We start from the raw sequence: 20346 nt of genomic DNA, 5'->3' as shown, positions 1-20346 counted from the left end.
CAGGCTGTGTCTCTGGCTGGGCGACACTTCACTGTCCTGGCCCTCAGCCTAAACCAAGGATGGGGACACTCAGGGTTGCGGGGGCTGCCAGTGACGGGCGTGGGGGCAGGGCGGGTCCTTTTCCCGCAGAAGCACCCTCCCCCGCCCCGTGCTTGCACTGATGGGGGCGCGGACCTTCGCTGACATTGCTGAGAAGGCTTTGCAGAGCCTTGCAGGGCAGGCTCATGTGCTGGGAGAGCGGGTCCCCGCCTGGTCAGGAGTGCTTGTGGAGGCCTGCCACCCTGCCCGTGGGAGCTGGGGTCCCGTCCCCGAGCAGAGCCTGCTCCTTCCACCACGCCACGTGATTAAATAAACTGCCACCTCTGGGCCTGGAAGCAGACACACATGGTCTGGGGTCGGAGGGAGGAGAGCAGGCAGAGTTGTGGCTCTGTGGGGGACTGGGCCCCCCCACCCCCCAGCGCGGGCCAGGCCGAGGGTCAGGGCCACGCGCCATCCTGCCAGCATCCAGAAGGGCAAAGAAGACACTGAGCAGATGTCTCACTAGCTGCAGTCTCTGCTCCCAGAAGGTGCTTGCGAGGCTCACATTCCTGCCTTCCTGCTGGATTTCAGGCACAAAGTCCCAACTCGCCTCCCTCTGGCAGGGGCAGGCGCACTCACAGGTCTGGGCACGAGGCAGGCAGGTGGGCGGCCTGTCTCCCGAGCCCACACAGACTCGCGCCCCAAGAGGTGTGCGGAGAGCAAGGCGGGCTGGACCGGGGGGCCTTTCGACTGGCCCCGCTTGCAGGAGGCTCCCTGTTCTGGGGCGCAGGGCCTGGCGTGTGCGGGGCTTGGTGCCTGGGGCGGCCCTGGGGGAGTGGGCCCGTGGCTGGCGGGTCAGACAGCCCTGCTCCTCAGGGGCAGGGGGCTAGCAGAGAGGTGGCCATGGTGGGCCCAGTTAAACGCCTACTTTGACAAGGTCTCGCGGGGCAGAGAGCAGGAAGGGACAGGGGCCTGGCATGTCGCCACTACCTGCAGGCAGCCTCGTCTGCCTCGTGGGCCTCTGTCCCCGCCCTGCTCCTGGGTGTTTATGCGAGGCGCGGGCTCCTGTCCCTGCCCCTCCCTCTGGACCCTTTGGGTCTGAGCTCAGGTCGCGGGCGTGCGCTGCCCTGTGGGGCTGTGGCCTGAGGGACTGCGCCAAGGGCGGGCCCCCGGGGCAGGCGAATGGAGTTGATCCCACCAAGCTGTGCACAGGCTTCCCTGCAACCAGCAGGGGCACGCGGCAGGGCCTTCCCGTCCTCCGTCCTCGGGCACAGGCAGGTCCCAAGTGCAGGATGAGGCGGGAGATGCTCTGAGGAAGAGCGAGCAGAGGGAGGCGGCGGGGGCCAGATGCTGAGGGGGTCCCTGACGGGGAGAGGGGCGGGGGTGGGGTGGGAGCAGGGTCCACGCAGCCGGGTTGGGGGCAGGGCTGTGACAGGACCGTGGGGCGGTAGGAGCCTGTGGTTCAGCCCCGGGGCGGGGAGTGTGGGGGCTGCTCTGAGCCCGGGAGGCCCCAGAACCACACCCACGCTGGCAGGCCGGGGTGGGCTCCCCGAGGGGGCGGAAAGGGCAGCAAACAGGCCCGCGTGCCTCCACTTCCGTGCTGGGAAAACTGAGGCCAAGTGAGGAATCGATTCGAAACAGATGAGGCCATTTTTCTGAACGTGCTGTTCCCAGTCCCACCCCCGGCCTGGCCCAGGGCTAGAGCGACCGGCCGACGGGCCCCGCGGCCCCTCCCTGCCAGCCCGGGACCCGCTGCCCGCTGTCCTTCCCACTCTGGCTGAAGGGCAGGGGTTAAGCACACAGGCGACTTTGAAGGGTGGGACCCGAGGCTGGTGCAGGGCCGGTCACCCAGCCCCACGCCCAGCGGCCCACAGCAGCCGCCGGGAGGGTCCCCTCCACAGATCGCCCACCTCCAGGCCGCGCGCTGCCCAGCGGGCCCTCATCCCCATGAGTAATATTTAACTTGGAAGAGCTGGTGGACAACTGCAGGGTTGAAGTGAACAACAGGTTTGGATTGCAATCTGCTTGCCAGGAAGGGCGAGAGAGGGAGGGCGAGAGGGAGGAAGGGAGAGGGCAAAGTTGAGAGGCAGAAGGCAGATGGGAGGGGGCCCAGGGGACCGCAGGGCCAGGCCGCAGGGCCACCCGCTCCTGGAGCAGGGGGTTTGCGGCCAAAGGGCTGGGGATCGCACTGAGGGCAGCCTCAGTTCCCCCTGTGGGACCCGCTCTGGTCAGTAGAAGCCTCGGGCTCCAGCTCTGGGGCTGGGACACAAGACACTCACACGCACGCACGCACGCACGCACGCACAGTCACATGCACACACATCACATGCACATGCCACATGCACACACGCACACATTGTGTGAGCATACATGCCATGTGCAGAGGCCACTTCGCACCATGCACACATGTTGAACGTGCGCAGCATATGAATGTGCGTGTCACGTGCCACATGCATGCCGCACAGGTCACACACATGCACACAGCGTGCCCACACATCCCGTTGTACACACGTCACACCCATCACATGTGTGCGCATCACATGCACACAGGTCGCATGTACACACATCCCGAGCGCACACCACAGGCACACACACGTCATATGCGGCTGTGAACAGAACGGCCGCCTGCAGCTCTGAGGCTTCAGCACGAGGACTGAGTCCCCTGGGAAGCAGGAGCAGAGGTGAGGCCCCAGTGTGGGGGGCATGGGGCTGCGGCCAGGACAGGGCTGTCCCCACATGGAGGTTTGAGTCCCCAGGGCCGGCACCTGACACTGCCCTGTGGGCTATAGGAGCCCACTTAGGTGGTTTGTGTCCCCTGCCCTCGAGGCTGCCACTTGCTCTGCCAACACAGGTCCATGCCCTGCAGGTTCTGAAAGTGCCAGGCAGCGGGGACAAGGGCGGAGAGGACCCGCCAGCACCTGCTCCCGCCGAGGCCTGGGCACGCTGGGAAGTCTGTGGGCCCCTGGGCTCTGGTCCTCCGGGAAGGGGCTGTAACCAGCATCTGGGGCCCCTCTTTGTCCCTGCGGGGTCCCCATAGCTGCGGGCCGGTGGAAGCCCAGGGAAGACGGAGACCTCAGCAGCACCCTTCCTGAAGCACGGTGGGTGCCTGGCTCCCTGTGCCTCAGGCCGCCCAGCACTGGCCCCAGCAGGGTACATCTCCCTCAAAGAAGGTGTCACCTAGGAGATGCAGGGCGGCCGGTTACTGCAGCTCCTTTCAGGGTCACCCATGAGCCAGGCACAAGCTTGTGATGCTAGCAGGACAGGCACCCAGGCCTGGGGACACCGAGGGACACCCACCACTGTGGCTGGCCGCACGTCAGAGGACCGTGGGTGTGGGCCTGGGGAAGCTGACCACGGCACGTGCTGAGAGGGCAGCTGGGCGGCGCAGCCTGGGTGGGACATCCGCTCCCTCAGGGGCTTGGGAGCAGCCGGTGGGGGCACCTGAGCGCTGGAGTTGGGAGGAGCTGCCCTACCCTCCGCCCACCCCGGGCTGGTCTCCCCTACCTGGACCCGGGCGCAGGGCCACTGGGGCGGGCTGCTTGGTCGGCAAGGCCGTTGCTGCGGCAGGACAGCCCTTACCCCAGCTCCAGCCCCAGCAGGGTGCTCACTGCCCCAGGGCCAGGACGAGGGGCCGTCAGCTCCCCGCAGGCCCCGGAGTGAGCACGCAGGGTGAGCTGCTGGCCGGCGGGGCTGCCCACAGGGCAGGGGCGGGGGGACCCAGCGGTTTGCCGACTCAGGCCCGGGCACAGCCTCAGCATCTGCCATCTGCTGGGTTCTGAGAAATGGGGGACCCTGGAGCCCTGGCAGGGCCTTGGGGGCACCGGCCAGCCCGAGCTGGGGGTGAGGGGCAGCCCAGGCCTCAGCGTCCTGCGCTGCCCTCCCTGGAGGGGTGAGTGGCCAGTGCCGGGCTGGGCCGACAGGAGGAGGGTGCGGGGCCCCGCCCGCGCGCCGTGGTTCTGGGACTGCCTGGCTCAGCCGCGGTGGCACCGTGTGAGGGGAGTTTGGCCACAGAGAAGCCCGGGCCACAGAGGAAGGGGTTGGCGGTGGGGCGAGGTACCGCTGGGCTGTCCCGGGCCCCAGAGCCACCGTGGTGGGACCGCTGGTGGGCCCTCCGCAGCTCCACCCGGGGGCTCAAAGCCGTGGAGCAGCGTGGGGACGTGCCACTGTCCTGGGAGGTGCCACTGCCTGTGGGGGCTGGGCTCCGAAGCATGGCCCACAAGTCACGTGTCCCAGGCCTGTCCCTGGCCCTGCCCGGCCCCTCCCCGGCCCCCCCTGTGCTCCCGCACCTCTGGGGCTTCCCCAGCTTCCTGCTCCTCCTCCTCCCCAACCTCCTCCTCTGAGGGGCCAGAGGGCCTGAGGGTGCTCGAGGGACCTGCAGAGGTGGCGGCCGGGCGTGGGCGCAGGGGGTGGCTGGGGGCAGCAGGACGGGAGCGCAGGCCCGGCCAGTGTGGGGGTGCCTCGGGGAGCTGCTGGAGGGGCTGCCGGGCTGGCAGGCAGGAGCAGCTCAGCACCCCTGGGGGCCCCGGCCCAGGGCGATGGGAGCCAGCGGAGTCTGGGGGTCCGTGTGCTGCTTCTGCCTCCTGGAGGGTCCTGGCAGTGAGGCCGAGGGGTCTCTGGGCGGACGGCTGCCTGCCCCCTCTTGCTGCCTTGGACTGGACAACGGACCGTCACGCCCCGACCAGCTGCCTGCCCTGAACCTGGCAAGTGGAAGTGGGGACGGAGATCCTCTCCCGGGGCTGGCGACCCTCACTGTGTCCAGGCTGATGGCCCTGTGACCCTTGGTTGCACGGGGCCCTCAAGGAGCCCAGGAGGCTCAGAGGCGGATCCTTAGCGTTCTCTTTGTAAGAAGAAAACTTTTTTTAATCCTCACCCAAGGACACATTTATTGATTTGGGGGGGGGGAAAGGGGGAGAGACATAGATGCGAGAGAGAGACAGCGCGGCCCAGGTACGTGACGTGACTGGGACTCGAACCGGCGACCTTTCGGTTTACGGGACAATGTGCCCACTGAGCCACGCAGGACAGGGCAGGAGAAAACTTTCTCCTCTTCATTGTGTCTCTGTGAGAAGATACAGTGGCTGAAACCTCTGCAATGTGGGGGCTCAGACGTTTGCCTCAGACAGCGACGGATGTCGCTTATCACCCCTCAAAACGGGACAGAGGTCACCCAGAGGAGAGGCAGGTGACCCGACCCAGGAGCTTGGCCCGCGGGAAAGCGTGGGAGGCAGGGGCCCCCTCCCGCTGGCACCCACCACGCCTGCCCCAGAGACCTTCCCTCGCACTGCCAAGGAGGTCAGATGGCGTCAGCTGACCCCTGACCGGGCTCTCTGTTGGGCTGAGCGGGGCTGTGGCTACTGTGCCCTGTGAGGAAAGGGGGGAGGGTGGGGGAGGGGCGGGGGGCAGGGAAGAGGGGGAGGCGGGGCGTCCCAGGGGCTCCTCTGCTGGAGACCGCACCCTCTGGATCACACCAGGAGCATGCCAGGTGCCCCAGGACAAGGACAGCCCCCCCACACACCAAGGAGGCCCTCAGGGAAGGAGACGGAGCTTTCCACCCCAGACCCCCCCCCACCTAGAAATGGGAGTGCCACCGAGGGGCTCCAGGGCCACGGGGTTGGGCCTAGAGGGGCAGGGACAGGGGAGGTCTCAGGAAGTGGAGACCTGGCTGTAAGGAGTTGGCGGATGGGGGGGGGGGGCGAAGCTGCTCCTCTGGGGCAGAGATGCAGGCCTCCCTGCCAGCCCGGAGACGCGGGTGGCTGAGGCTGAGCCCGCCCTCTGTGGGGCCACCTCCCAGCCCCCCCAGCACTGGGGGACGGTCGACAGGACACAGGGGCCAGAGAAGTGGGTTCAGGAGCCCTAGGTGCCCCCGCCCTGGCCGCACAGGGTCTCCAAGCTGCACTTGGGGCGGCGACTCGGCTCCGAGAAGCCCCAGAGCCCCCACGTGATGCCCGGAGGTCGCGGGCCAAGCGCTCTCCTCACGGTCTAGGCAAGGCTCCTTCCGGCCTCTTCCAGCACCTGGTGGCCCCAGTGTCCCTTGGCTTATGGCTCTATCACCCCAGTCTCTGCGTGTGTCCAGCACCCGTCTTCAGACGAGGACCCCACACGCCGCAGCAAGGGCCGCACACAATGCAGCACAGCCCCATCTTCACGGGGGTTTGACCTGCAAAGACCCCATTTCCAGGTAAGGTTGCTTTCGCCGGCTCTGAAAGGACATGGATTTGGGGGGACTTACGTTCCTTCAGGACACTGCCCGAGGTGGCCTCCCTCTCACTCAGGGTTGGTCGGCTGGCCCCCTGAGGCTCTGGGGTCCCCATGGGGGGCAGCATGCAGGCCACCCCCCTGGGAAGTCAGACAGCACCCCAGCCCCTCAATTCCCGCGGGGGTGGGCAGGAAAGCCCAGGAGAGCGATGGGCTGCCGGTGGGGCTTCTCGGTGCGGGGGGTGGGGGTCAGAGCAGAGTCCCGGGGTCATCAGGAGCTTCCACCTCAGGGGAGGAGACCAGCATGGGCAGCAGCCCGGGCCAGGGACATGGGGACAGAAGAAGGACCAAGTGGCTGAGGGAGGGAGAGCAGACGCGGAGGGTGGGAGAGGTGGGGACCTCACTGCGAATGCTGGGAGAGGGTGACTCTCCAGGAGACAGCGGGTGGCCACTGTCTCTCTCGCCAGCCCCCTCCCAGCTGCCCCTTGGCTTTCTGACTCCCAGAGTTGGGGCTCAGGCTGTGCTGGCCCTTGGCGTTCGCCCGCTGCCCTCCAGCTGCCCTCTGGCGGTCCCGGCCGTCGGTGCCCACCCCCTGCAGCGTGAGAAGGTGCCCCTGGTTCCGGCACCGCTGGGAGGCCCCGCACATGGCTGCTGCCCTCAGATCTCCACTGTTTCCCCGGCAACCGATCCAATCCAGCCTGTGTGCCCGGCACTCACACACCCGCAGGTGCCCCTGCCTGGCTTCGGGCGGGCTGGCCTGCCTGGCACACACAGCAGGCAGGTGCGGCGGAGCCTCAGAAGGCTGGGCTCCAGGAAGGAGGTCGCCCAGTGCTCGGGGCCACCCTCACCTGGCAATCGGGCAGGGTCGGCGCCCTGAATGGGTGCTGCCCCACCCGCCCCCTCTGAGCTGACAGCGTGTGCCTGCTGGGGTTTCCCTTGGATGTTGGAAGGGTCTGGTCCTGCTGCCCGAGCCATCTTAACCCTGCTGGATGGCAGAACTGACCCCCTAAAATCAAAGAAGGGTGTGGGGAAACAAAGTGGGGCCTGGACCACCCCGCTAGCTCTGGACCGGGCCCCTGCTGTGTCAGAGGCACACCTGTCCCTCCACCCACCACGGGAGCCAGGAGACCGTTCACACCCTGGCTCTGAGGACGCCAGGGGCTGAGATACCTGCTCCTTCAGAGAGGAAGGTGCCGGGGAGGGATGGGGCCTGGACAGGCAGCCACACACAGCACCCTGATTCTGGGCCAGGTGCCTTGGAGTGGGGCTGGCTCATCATCTACCACCGTCTGGATGGGACGAGGCCAGAGCACACAGCGAGGGCCCAGGGCTGGGCAGCTCCTCGTCCGCAGGGTGGGCCGACCCCTGCCCCCTCTAACAGCCTCAGGGGAGGGAGAGCGCGCCTCCTGCAGAACGAGGAGTCGTCCTCGCAAACAGGAGTCTCGACCTGTACGGACTTGTTCCGGCAGCGCCAGCATCGTCCCGATCAGAAATTATTTTTTCCGATAAAGCTCCGTGTCTGTCACCGCAGCAGATGGCTTGGAAAGCATGAGCCTCTTCATCAAGTTCAACGTTGAAAGTCCCTCCGGCTCCCCAGGGCCCCCGCCTCTCCCTCACGACAGTGGGGTTGCTGGGCTGAGGGCGGCTGCAGGGCCCGCAGCAGCCCCTTCCACCTCCAGGAGGTCCCTGGGAGGCCGGGGCGGGGCTGCAGCTGTCGGAAAGCAGTGGCGGAGGGGCTGGGGGCTTCCTGCCTCGCGCCCGCACCTGCTGCGCCTGGCTCAGCGTGGCCCCAGCTCTGTCATCCCGGGAAGCACCCCAGGCTGCAGGTCCCAGTGATGCTGGGGGATGTGAATCCCCAGCAGCCGGGTGAAACCAGACAGGAGAAGCCCCCGTGATGTGCACGCTGCGCTGGTCCCGCCTCCCGAGTGCCAGGGCCCGGAGGACCTCTGTTCCACTGGTTGGCACAGGCCTGGCCGGGGGTCGGGGTCCCCTCCCCTGGAAGCCAAGGAAAATGAGGCCCTTTGGGGCGGCGAAGGCCAAAGGAGGTCAGGTGCCCCTTCTGTGCCTTGGCCACCGGCCCTCCTACCAGGCGGCGTCCCGGGTCCAGCTGAGGCCTCCCGCTCCTGTTCTGCAGGGCACAGGCCTTGGGGGTCTGTAGAGGAGGGGGCCCCAGTGGCCGGGGTGCTCAGGACCTGGGTGCTCCGTCCTAGGCCGTTTAGGAGCAGCAGCTCCACACCCAGTTGTCCCCACGGCTCCCTGGCATGGCCAAGCGCCGGGCACACACTGGCTGTTTGAGGCCTGGCGGGGCCTCCCTCTGTCCTGGGGAGGACTGGCGCCATTCCTCCTGGAAGTCCCCACGGCCGGCTGGCAGAAGTGTGGTGACACTTCCAGGAAAGGCCTGAAGCCAGCACCCGCCAGGACCTGGTCAGGGAACCCCAGGCACAGCTGCTTGGGAGTCCTCAGACAGCTGGCACCCGCCATGTGCCATAGCGGGGCGCCCCCACACCCGGGAGCGGGCCCAGGCCTGGGTCACCAGTCCAGGGGCCCCAGGCGCTCCTGCTATAGCAGCGCCACGCAGGGGAGAGGCATCTCCCAGCTGGTGGGAGACTCTGGGGCCCAAGACCCTGTCTTGTTCCCCTGGGGTCTCCAGCATCTTGATCTGTCCCTGGCGCAGGCAGACGGGTGCCCAGGGAACAGTGGGAGAGTGCCCGCCCCCCCCCCCCCCGCAGTCGGCACTGGCAGCCGGGTGGGGGCCCATCTGTGTCCTAGGAGGACGACCGCTCACTGGAGTGGCCTGCGCGCAGGGGGCCCTGGGCTGGGGGTGCCCAGACTTGGGGCTTGGAGGAGGTGGGACTGTGACGTGGAGAGGGGCTGAGGTGAGGAGGCTGGGCAGCGCTCAGGGAGCCCCTGCAGAAGCGGGGTGCAGAGCAGAGCCCCAAAGCAGAAATGGCGAAGTCTCAGCGCCCCAGTGACATCTGCTCGTGTTCCCCGAGAACTGCTGCCCGACACCAGCCCCCTGTATAGCCCAGCCGGGTGGAGTTGCCCCAGGGTCCCCTCTGGGCGCTCTGGGCAAGGGCTCCGCGGTGTCCGCGCAGCAGCGGGTGCCTGGGCCTCTGCTGCCACCAAGTGGCCGGTGGCCTGGCCGCTGGGTGGGCTGCCTGGGCCGGGACTCAGAGAAGCCCCTCAGAGCCTGCAGCCCAAGGCGCCCCGCGCAAGACCTGGGCTGGTCACCTGGACTTTGTCACCTCGCTTCTGTTTTTCTTCGTTAATGAAACCGAGCTCCTCCCTTTTGTAAAGACACGGGGACGTCCTGGGAAGGCCAGCGGGTCTGCAGAGGGGGGGCTGGGGCCCAGGCTGTCCCAGCAGCGCGGTGGGAGGTGGCAGAGCCCGCGCGCCCGGGCTCTAACGGGGGCGATCGGCGGGCGGCCCAGCGCGACCTCCTGCCCAAGTTCCCCGAGGCCTCTGCAGACCCCAGGCCCGCGGCGGACCCGGTGGAGGGTCATGCCCACCCCCCTCGGCCTCCCCCGGCCCCACCTCCGTGCTGCAGGAAGGAATCTTGGCCTCCGTCTCCCCCAAGGTTGGAGTCGGGACACCGAATGCTCTGACAGTGTCACAGCGGGGAGGCCACCTGGAGGCCCGAGAGTGGGGGCCGGGGGCGGGGCCGGGAGGGGCGGGGCCGCCTTGTGGGCGGAGCCAGACCGGGGGCGGGGTCCCGGCAAGTGGTCGCTCACTTCCGCCGGACGCGCGGGCTCGGGGCGGATGGAGGCGGCGCGGAGGTCCCGGCTTCGTTTGAGCCGCCGGAGGCCGCCCTCGGGGAGCGAGTGAGGCCGGGGGCAGGGGCAGGGGCCGGGGGCCGGTCGCGGTTGACAGCCCAGGGTCCCCCGGGCGGGCTGTGGCCGGGGTCCTTCCCCACGTGCTTCCCCGCTGCGTCCGCCCCACGCCCCCTCGGGTCCTGCCCTCCGCGGCCGGGGGGCCCCCCTGCTGCCCCCCGTACCCTGCGCGCCTGCCCCACCGCTGGGTCTCCCCTCCGCTGTCTCCCCTCGCAGCCCCAGGCCCCCGAGCCCCCGCCCGGGGTCCCTCCAGGACGGCGACGAGCGCGCGCGCTTGTGGGCCGAGCTGCTGCGCGCGGTGAGCGCGGACGCGAACGAGGACGGAGAGCCGCCGCCGCTGCCCGCTTTCCCGGGCCAGGTGGGGGCCGGGTGCGCGCGCCGGGGCCGCCTGGGGGCCGGGGACCTCCGGCCGGGGCGCCGCTGACCCCGCCCGAACCCGGTTTCGCAGACGCCCGGGCGGGACCCCGAGCGCGCCGCGTCTCCGGAGCTCTTCACCGTGGGATCCGAGACCTTCTCCTGGACGCCCTTCCCGCCCGCCCCGACGAGAGGAGAGGGCCCCGGCCGCTCCTACCGGGTGCTCCGCGGGGCCGGCGGCCAGCGGGGGTCCCCCGCCCGGTCCCCGCCAGCATGCGCCGCGCCCGAGCCCGGCGGAGCCCTGGGCGCCCAGGAGCAGCCGGCGGTGGCCGGGGGGCAGGCTCTGCAGAGCTGCCCCATGTGCCAGGCCGCCTTCGCCCGCGGGTGAGTGCACCTGCCCTGGGTCTCCCCCTTCGGCTCTCACTCGGGGACCCCAGCCCCTTCCGGAAGGCCGCGAGGTGCCTGGGCTCGGCTTTGGCCTTTGGGAGTGACCTCCCGCATGCGAAGGTGGTGGAGGGCGTGACTGTGGAGATGAGCCGGAGGGCACAGGTGTGGGCGTGGGGACCCACCGGCCGAGAGCCCCGGCAGGCCCTGCAGCAGGGGCGGGGGGCTCTTCCCGCTCCCAGCGGGCTGCCTGACCGACCCGGTGGGCTGCGGGTCACCGAGAGGTCCCCCCACCAGTGCCTTCTCAGGGGCGGGCTGGAGGTCTTAAAATAGAAGACTTGTCTCTACAGGTCTTTCCTTTTATATTTTTAAAAAACCCAATATGTGTCTTATACCTTATTTTAAGTAGGGGATGGAATCCAACTTTGTTAAGATGTTAAACTCAAATCGCTCGGTGTGTGGGCTGGGTGCCACACAGCTGGGGACACAGCCGTGGGTGGGGTTCATGGGGCCAGGATGGTGGGGGGGACCTTGGTGGGACACAGTGAATGGACAGCGGGTTTGGAATGGGACCTGCTCCAGGTTTCATGTGGCCAGGAGACCCGGAGCTCATGAGCCACGGCCCTGGAGGGTGCAGGGCGTGGGTTCCAGAATCCACAGCTGATGACGAGACACCCTTTAAGCCAGTGATCCGAACATTCAGAACGAAACCTGCCCAGGAAGGTGGTCAGACATGGCGCGTTCTGAGATAAAATCCCCTCGGACATCAGAACCAAGGCTCTTCCTGGCTGTCGTCTCACTGTGCCCGCCCCCCAGCACAGGCAGCACCCCTTCAGCTGGAGCGGGTTGGCTGGGTGCGGCAGTGGCTGTCCCCAGGTGGGGCCTGGGTGCCGGTGAAGCCCCCATGGGCTGGGCTGGGCGGGAGGGTCCCCGGCCGTGCCCACAGGAGGAAGGACTGGCAGGATATTTGCAGACCTGCATTGTACGGTTCCGGCCTCCCGTCTCTGCTGGTGGTTCGGGGTCCCTCTGAGCTGCAGTACCGACTCCCAAGCCCCGGGCACTGGGTGTCAGACTGACTGGGAGGCAGGGGTGTTGTGACACTTGCAGAAGGCGGGTCCGGCCGAGACTGAGTGCTGTCCTGGGGGGCGGTCGGAAGGGATCTCAGAGGCGCCCCCACACCCAGGGGCGCCGCCTGGAAACGCTGGACAGGATGGCCTGGGTCCAGACCTGAGACTCTTCGGCAGCCTTGGAGGCAGCGTGGGAGGGGCTGGTTCTGAGGATAGGCTGAGTGGCTACAGGGACTTCAGGACACGGGCCGGGGTCCGCAAATACCGAGAAGGCCGCAGAAGGCCACCAAAACTGGCTCGGCCCCGGGAGTCGGAGCAGCTCCCCCTCAAACGGAATTTCAGGAAGGGCACTGGCCCTGGGAGTTGGCTGTGGGCCTGGCCTGGTGAGAGGCCGGTCCTGTCCCTCCTGGTGGCCCTCGGCATGCGCTTTGCAGCAAAGGGAGGCACTGCAGGTTCAGCGTTACAACCCTGTGGCCCGAGGGACAGGCCATTTGGTCATGGCCCTGGGAGTCCCTGAGGGCAGCGAGGGCGTCGGGGGGGTTCTGCAGGGTGCTTGGGGTGGTCTGAGGTGGCCTCTCCGCTGCTGTGGGGAAGCCGTGGGCAAGGCAGCTCAGCCTTGGCTTTGAGGAGTGCCCCAGGAGCCACGACTCCGAAGCTGAGTGGGCGCCAGGCCACGGCCGCGCACTCAGACCAGTGCGTGTCCCCGCGGCCTCCTGCTGTCCCGTGTCCAGGATGCACTCAGAGCTCCTGACCTGAGGGCAGGGCCTGGGACGGCCTTTCCTAGTCAGTGCGGCCCCCCCCCAGACCTCTGCTCCCTTCTCACCGGCCCCAAGACCGTCAGCGGGGTTTCTCCGGCCAGGTGCTCCTCCATGTGGCAGCGCTTCCCTCCCCGTGCGTGACCGTCTCCTCTTCCTCACAGGCTGGGCCAGCTGGACATCGACAGCCACCTCGCACGGTGCCTGGCGGGCAGCACGGAGGACGTGGCGTGGTGAACTGCCCGCCCCGTCCGTGCGGGGACCACGGCCCTGCCGGCACCGGCACCGCCAGGGAGGGCTGAAGCTGTGCTCCGCAGCGTGTCCCTGACCGGCTCCCTCCACGGCCCTTCCCGTCGGGACCCCGGCCTTGGCCTCCGCTCAGCAGTGACTTGCTGTCATCAGAACCCCGACCAGCCCCTCAGCAGGCGGCTTGGGCCGGGGCGCGGACCTCTTCTCTGGCTGAACTGGGCCTCTGCACCCAGGTGGCCCGTCTGCATCCAGGTGGCAGGCTGACTCCACGCAGTTCTCAGCCGCGTTTCGATCCCCCAGGTGCACGTGTCCCTTCTGCAGCCGCTGTCAGTCCCAGAGGGGAGACCAGCAGTCCGCAGCCTTCCCTCGGACAGAGTTCAGGGACAGGCATCTGCCCAGCGCCGGGGGTGGCGGGCGGGCCCGGTGGCCACAGCCTCAGCCTCGGGCCGGCTTCCCGGGTCTGCCGGGATCGGGGAGTGATCTGGGCTCTGCCCCAGCGTAGGCCGACACCCTCTCCCGCCACGCCACGGCGGCCGCATGCGCTGGCGGCGGGTGGGGCGTTTGATACGGAACCTTAAGGTGAATTGCAGATGCCCCCGTGTTCCTCTGAAAATGTCCCCACATCAGCCCTGAAAACCCAGGGAGGGACCTTAAATGAAAGTTACAAAGTGAAAGCCGCCGGCCTGCGAGGCCGCAGCCTGTGTAACTGGTACTGAGTCTGGAAAAGGCAGGGCTGTGGGGATGGCGGTAGGAAGAGGGGACAGGTGGAGTGCAGGCGTGAGACTTGTATGTCACCTGTCACAGTGGACACATGTCCATGCCCACGGGATGTGCGCTGCCCAGAGGTAAGCGGGGATCCTAGGTGATGGTGGCGTGTCTGCTGTGACACACGTGCCCTCTGTGGGGTCATTGTACAGGGGAGCACTGTGATGGGAGCAGACAGGAAGTCCCTGTACCTGTTCCTCAATTTTGCTGTGAACCCAAACAGCTTAATAAAGTCTATTTTTTAAAGTGGCTTCAAAAAGCTGTGCTGCCTGGACTCGCCACCTCCTAAAGAAAACGAGAGCAGCATTTCTGTGAAGGCGTTTAATTGCTGCGCAGGAACAGAGCAGCCCACGGGGACCCTGGGCCACGGCCCTGCTCACAGAACAGCCACACGTGTGCTGACGGGCTGTGGGCCAGCTCGGGCGGACACGCCCTCTGCCTTCGTCCCCCAGTGAGGCAGGCGGCTGCGCGGGACGCTCCTATCAGTGTGAGCACAGTGTCGCATGCACGCTCTGCACAGAAGCCACCAGATCATGACCCCCGACCCTGAAATGGCCTCAACCTGGACGCCTCCCGGCTGCAGAGGAGACGCGGCCCGTCAGCCAGCGCAGCAGGCAGCCCACGGGCCGAAGGGCACTCGGGCGGCTCCCGGCGTGGCGGGGCACTGCGCAGCGCCCATGAGTGATGGCACAGCTGCTGAGGCCCAGGGATGGTTCTCGGACCCCATGCGCCCGCATCTGGGTCTGGAGGCAGGTCTTCCTGGTGACATTTGGGTCTGGTTGACAGAAGTCTCTGTGGTCCATAAGAGCTGCTCTGCAACCCGGGTCAGGGGCCAGGGACCTCGGGGACGGGGACGGGGACAGGATCGGAGAGCCTGGCATCCCTGTCCTAGCGCCCAGGGCCCTGAGAAGCCCGCGTGGGTGTGCTGGGGCCCGGGGCTGCGCCGAGGCCCGCAGAGCTGAACGCTCAGGCAGCAACTCCTTCGTTTTTCACTGTTCTCCGCATGATCTGCCCAAACCGCCAGCCGCACAGGAGGGAGCGGGCCCCACCTGCCAAGGAGGGACGGGTGTGGTGGGTGGTCAGGGCCTTGGTGTCTAAGGAGCCTGCTGGCTGCGCTTGCACCCCAGCTATCGTGTTAGGGACTTAAAAACCCAGGTGATTTACCTCTTTCTAGAAATCTCCATCTGGGCTTCAAGCTGCCCCTTCACCTATGGGGGTGACCCGGTGGCACGTGCCCCTGCGCAGGTAGCCACAGGCAGGCTGGGTTGGGGAGGCTGGTGTCTGCGGGGTTTCACGGGACAGCGAGGCCGTCACACACGCGGCTTACACCTTCTAATCCCGAGCATCACTGCCTGGTCGGAACGTCTCCCCACTCAGATCCGAGACACAAGACATCATGCAGGCACCACTTAGTGTTTTCAGAAATATATTTCAGGCAGATTTAGTTTTTCTTTCTTTCTTTTCATTTTTGGTCCATGGTGCTTTGGTGAGCGACATGTTAGGATCTCTCCCACCAGTGTTCCGCGTCCCCGTCCAGCACGCTGGCGGGGCCGCGGCACGTCGGGGACGGAGGGCGGAGCGCGGGCTCCACGGCAACTTCCGTGCTCAGTATGAAAATATTTGTTAAATGTTAACAACAGGAACTTACCAGGACTTAGAAAATGTTCCACGTTTGTAAAAATTCTTCATCGCAGGCACTTCAACTCCCGTCCCCAGCCCACCGCACACACTGCGCTCCTGTGCGAGGCCGGCCCGGCCCCGGCGGAACAAAGGCAGCAAGGCGCCGTCTACACCATCGAACGCTTTATTCCCAGGGCATTACAGGGAAGTCTCCCGGTGGAGCGGGTCAGTTCTGTTTCTGTGGAAAGTGTGCACCTTCGGAATCGCGGGACAGTGTCTCCCTCGGACGCGGTCCCCGCGGGGCCTCCGCGATGCAGGCACCAGGGGCCAAGTCCTCCGGCGCGAAGCTGCCTGCGGGCCGCTGGGAGGCGGCTCTGCCCCGAGAGGCGCCCAGCGGCCCGGGCGCGGTCTCGGCAGCAGCGTCCTCCCTGGCGCGCGGGCGTGCACTGCGGGGAAGGAGGACGGCCGTTGGCAGGCGTGGCCACGCGCGTGCGTCACACGGCCTCCTCGGTGGAGAGCAGCAGCGGGTTGATGTACTCGAACCCTGCGAACTCGGACTGGTCGATCCTCTTGAGGGCGTCCCTGCGGGCACAGGCAGAGGGCACAGCTCCAGGGCTGCCCTCCGACCCTCCCATCACACCCTGTGCAGGACGGGTGTCCCCGCGTCGCGCCCCGCCCACCCCAGCCCTGGGCTTACTCATCATCGGGGGTCAGCTGCACGGGCTCACTGGTGAACTGCGTGTCGAAGTTGTCCAGGCCGTAGTCGTCGGTGATCTGCGGCTGGAAGGGCGGCAGCGCCTGCTTCTTCTCCAGCTGGGGGCACGCGAGAGGTCACGTCAGTGTTGGGCGTCCCCTCAGCCAGCTCCACAGACCGCAGCCAGAAGGCGCCTGGTGATTCCACGTGCCTGAGACACGAGGGCCCTGAGCGCGGCCAGGAAGGTGCCAAACCACAGACACCCGCCCCCCGGGGCCTCAAGTCCCCGCCCAAGATGGAAGTGGAAGTGGAAGCAGCTCAAGGCCCCAAGTAACGGGGCAGTGGCGGCCCAGCCGATACCAAGACGCCCCCAGCTGCGTCCCCATGCGCCATTGCCCCGAGTGGTCAGGAAGACCAGCTCAGCAACACACACAGGGCCAGGGAGACTGAGACAGCTGGAGCTTGTGGGGACCTGTCAGGACACACACGGGTCCTGCTGGGTTAGCTGGGGAAGGACATGACACCACGGGACGAGCATGTTCCGGGAGCAGGCGGGCACGGAGCACAGCCAGTGTGGCAGCCGGTCACCGGCAGTGCCCAGAGCCAGGCCACGGGTGGAGGTGTGTCCCTCTTCTGTCACTGAGAGGACACCAGGAAGGGGACACAGAGGGATGGCAGCCCCTGCAGGCAGCGCGGGTCGCCCGCAGCCGGGGGAGTGTTCAGGACACGAGGTGTTCCCATCATCCACGGCTGTTTCCTTGCAAGGCCCACGCCCTCTGTCAGTGGGCAGCATTTTCCGGTAAGAAGTGGAACGGGGGCGTGTCCTAGCCCACCCAGCCTGCCTCAGGCCTCGGCTGCTGTAAGGGACATGGTAGCAAAGGGCAGGAGGACCAGGAAGGGGTGCAGCTGAGCGCTCCCGGGGGCTGTACAAGCCCCGCCCCGGAACGTGGCCCAGGCCCATGCCACCTCCGCCTTCCTCAGTCAGGGCAGCGGGCAGGCCTCCCTTCCCCCAGCACGCAGCAGGACTCCCGCGGGAAAGGCCCCAGGGGAGGCGGTGACTGTGGTCGCCATCCACGGAGGAGGCTCAGGAGGCTGCCCGACGGGCACTCAGGGACCCAGGACACGCTGTGAAGGAGACGGAGATGCTGGGTGCGCACGGCGACACCAGGCTCAGCAGTGCGGCCCGGGCCACCCGCCCGTCACTGCTTCGAAAACCCGACCGGCAGTGAATGTGCTAAGAACTAATTGCTGCTTGTCAAGCACAAGGTATAAACTGCAAAACAGCAAGAGCAACAGCAACAAAAAACGCCGGGGACAGGCTCAGTGCTGCCCTCGGGGACATCTCTGTGCAGGCCACGCTCAGCCATGCGCAGGGCACCAGAAAGGGGATGCCCGACCCTGACCGCTGTGGGCTGCACATCGTCCCGCAAACCGAGAGGTCGCTGGTTCTGACCCTGGTCAGGGCACGAGCCTGGACTGCGGGCCAGATCCCTGGTTGGGGCGCAAGTGAGACGGGTCGACATTTCTATCCCTCTCTTTCTCCTTCCCTTCCTCTCTCTGAAAATAATAGCTGTTGTGTTTTTTTTAAAAGAGGATCCTGGGGACTTCCAGCCAAGATGGAGGCCCAGAAAGACACACTGAGTCTCCCTCTACAACTAAGAAGGAATACAACTGCCTCAAAACTAGAGACAACCAGAAGTTCCAGAAAATCAAGCTGCATGAAGTCCAACAAACAAAGATACAAAGAAGAAATACTCATCCAGACAGGAGGGGCGGAGCCAGGACGGAGAGGACACGGTTTGGTGGCGGCAGTGGCAGGTCGGAGGAAAGCGCAGTCACATGTTTTAAAAAGTCAGGAGGGACACCTGGGGAGCGCTCCCAGCACCAGACCAGACCACACAGCTCACGGTCCCAGCACCAGGGAAAATCAAGCCTCATGGCTTCTGACTGTGCAGACCCGTGAGGGTTGGGTCGGAGGCAGAAACTGCTGGTCTCTCAGCAGAGTCCGCTTGTTTAAAGGGCCCCCACAGTCCTAAAAGGTCCGCAGACCCACCCACTCTTGGAACGATGGCCAGGGCAGCAGCTAGAGGGGCGCCAGTCCCATATGGGAGTTGGGGAAGTGCCTAGAAAAGGGGCGAGTGCTGAGCAAGTGGCATTGTTCCCTCTCAGACCCCTCCCCCACACACAGTGCCACAACGTGGTGAAACAGGTCGCCCTGCACTGCCAAATACCTAAGGCTCCGCCCCTTACAGTGTAACAGGTGTGACAGCTCTGCCTAAGACACAGAGGCAAACACACACAGGAGCCTGTCAAGATGAGGAGGCAGAGAAGTATGGCCCAAAAGGGGGAACAGATCAAGGTTCCAGTGGGAGAACTAAGTGATGAGGGGATAGCCAACCTAACAGATGAGGAGGTAGCCAACCTAACAGATGCAGAGTTCAAAACACTGGTGATAAATATGCTCACAAGCTTGATATATATGCTTGAGTACGGCAAACGCATAAGGGAAGAAGTGAAGACTATGCTAAGTGAAATGAAGGAAAATCCACACAAAACCAATGATAAAGGGAAGGAAATCGGGATTCAAATCAATGATTTGGGACAGAAGGAAGAAAAAAGTCAACCGGTACAGAATGAGGAAACAAGGATTGAAAAAAAAAAAAAAAGAGGAAAGGCTTAGGAACATCTGGGACAATTTTAAACATACCTACATCCAAATCATAGGGGTGCCAGAAGAAGAGGAAGAGAAAGAAATGGAAAGCTTATGTGAAAAAATAATGAAGGAAAACTCCCTAATTTGGCGAAGGAAATAGACATACAAGTCCAGAAAGCACAGAGAGTCCGAAACAAGCTAGACCCAAAGAGGACCACACCAGGACACATTATAATTAAAATGCCAAAGGTTCAAGATAAAGAGAGAATCTTAAAAGCAGCAAGAGAAAAGCAGAGAGTTACCTACAAAGGGGTGCCTATAAGACTGTCAGCTGATTTCTCAAAAGAAATTTTGCAGGCAAGAAGGGACTGGCAAGAAGTATTCAAGGGGATGAAAAGCAGGGACCTACAACCAGGATTACTCTATCCAGCAAAGCTGTTATTTGGAATGGAAGGGCAGGTGAAGTGCTTCCCAGACAAGATAAAGTTAAAGGAGTTTACCATCACCAAGCCATTATTATATGAAATGTCAAATGGACTTATTTAAGAAAAAGAAAATCAAAACTGTGAACATTAAAATGACAACAAACTCATAACTATCAACAACTGAATCTAAAAAATAAAAACAAAAAGTAAGCAAAGCAGAACAGGAACAGAATCCTAGGTGTAGGGATCATTTGGAGGGTTATCAGCTGGGAGGGGGAGGGAGAGAAATGGGGAAAAGGTACAGGGACTAAGAAGCATAATCAGTTGGTACACAATAGATAGGGGGAAGTTGAGAATAATATAGGAAAGGGTGAGGCCAAAGAACTTATATGCACGACCCATGGACATGAACTAAGGGGGGTGGGATTGCTGGAGGGAAGGCGGGTACTAGGCAGAGGGGAGAGAAGGGAAAAAAAATTGGGACGACTCTGACAGCATAATCAATAAAATATATTTAAGAAAATAAAAATAAAAAAAAATTAAGAAGAGGATGCTGCCCTGGCTGGTGCGGCTCAGTGGACTGAGCGCCAGGTTCACTTCCCGGTCAGGGCGCAGGCCTGGGTTGTGGGCCAGGCCCCCCAGCTGGGGGCACGTGAGATACAACCACACACTGATGTTTCTCTCCCTCTCTTTCTCCCTCTCTTCCCCTTTCTCTAAAAATAAAGTATTTTTTAAAAACAGAGGCCGCTGGCAGGGGCAGGGGGAGTTTGCATGGTGGCCGGCCTTCAGTGCTGCAGTGATGCCTGAAGCAGGGGCAGGGAGGGGCACCGCTATGCAGGGGCCTGTGGCAGAGCGTGCCTGCTGTGCTGGGGACCCTGAGGGGCTGTGGAGCCACGGTATGACAGCACACCTTGTCCCAAACCACCGTCCTGAAGACAGCTAAAGAAATCTGGACACAGAGCAAACTTCTCCCTAAAATCCCCAGAGAGCAGACAGGCAGCGAGAGCACAGTGGACACGGAGCTGCAGGAGCTGACAGCCGGCCACGGCAGAGCCCTGACCTGCTGGGGCGGGCCTCTAGGGTGGCAGCGGGAACACGGGGTCCTGGAACCTGCAGACCCTGCCCTGGGCCGCGGTGGCAGCGGGGCGGTTCGGGACCAGAGGCCCAGGTATGTGGACAAGACCATGGGCCTCAAACAATTTAGATGCTGAGGCTTTAGGTGCAGCAGCCAGAGGCGGAAGGAAGCACCCCAGGCCCGAGAGGAGCAGAGACACCGAGAACAGCCTCAGGGAGCCACAGGCGGGCCGGCCCGGAGCTGCCCGCTGGCCCACCTCATC

The 20346-nt window shown here is 64.7% G+C and overlaps 2 protein-coding genes across 3 annotated transcripts in view; one reads left to right on the top strand and one right to left on the bottom strand.

Moving 5' to 3' along the window:
* The first annotated feature begins 9947 nt into the window (after positions 1–9947).
* Positions 9948–12871, top strand: FAAP20 (FA core complex associated protein 20). The gene is made up of 4 exons (XM_090271439.1): positions 9948–10034; positions 10260–10401; positions 10492–10781; positions 12768–12871. Exons 1-4 carry the CDS (start codon positions 9973–9975, stop codon positions 12838–12840), a joined length of 567 nt encoding a protein of 188 aa, XP_090127565.1. The 5' UTR covers positions 9948–9972; the 3' UTR covers positions 12841–12871.
* A 2155-nt stretch (positions 12872–15026) lies between these two features.
* PRKCZ (protein kinase C zeta) overlaps positions 15027–20346 on the bottom strand; it is a 66334-nt gene continuing 61014 nt past the window's right edge. For both annotated transcript variants that reach the window (XM_090268472.1, XM_090268471.1), the window contains 2 exons: positions 15935–16050; positions 15027–15819 (listed from right to left, as the gene is read on the bottom strand). In XM_090268472.1, coding sequence (XP_090124598.1) covers positions 15732–15819; positions 15935–16050 — 204 coding nt within the window. In that variant the 3' untranslated portion in view covers positions 15027–15731. The remainder of the gene's footprint in view (positions 15820–15934; positions 16051–20346) is intronic.

The sequence above is a fragment of the Furipterus horrens genome, unplaced genomic scaffold, assembly GCF_987537825.1.
Source record: "Furipterus horrens unplaced genomic scaffold, mFurHor1.1.pri manual_scaffold_3, whole genome shotgun sequence".
Lineage (NCBI taxonomy): Eukaryota > Metazoa > Chordata > Mammalia > Chiroptera > Furipteridae > Furipterus > Furipterus horrens.
The sequence above is the reverse complement of the archived record's forward strand: the minus strand, read 5'-3'. Positions and strand labels throughout refer to the sequence as shown.

Excerpts from the sequence above, each read along its gene's own strand:
- FAAP20 (XM_090271439.1), top strand. The coding sequence starts at position 9,973 with ATGGAGGCGGCGCGGAGGTCCCGGCTTCGTTTGAGCCGCCGGAGGCCG. Across the intron at positions 10,402-10,491 it reads TGCCCGCTTTCCCGGGCCAG|ACGCCCGGGCGGGACCCCGA; the intron begins GTGGGGGCCGGG and ends CCGGTTTCGCAG. Across the intron at positions 10,782-12,767 it reads CAGGCCGCCTTCGCCCGCGG|GCTGGGCCAGCTGGACATCG; the intron begins GTGAGTGCACCT and ends TCTTCCTCACAG.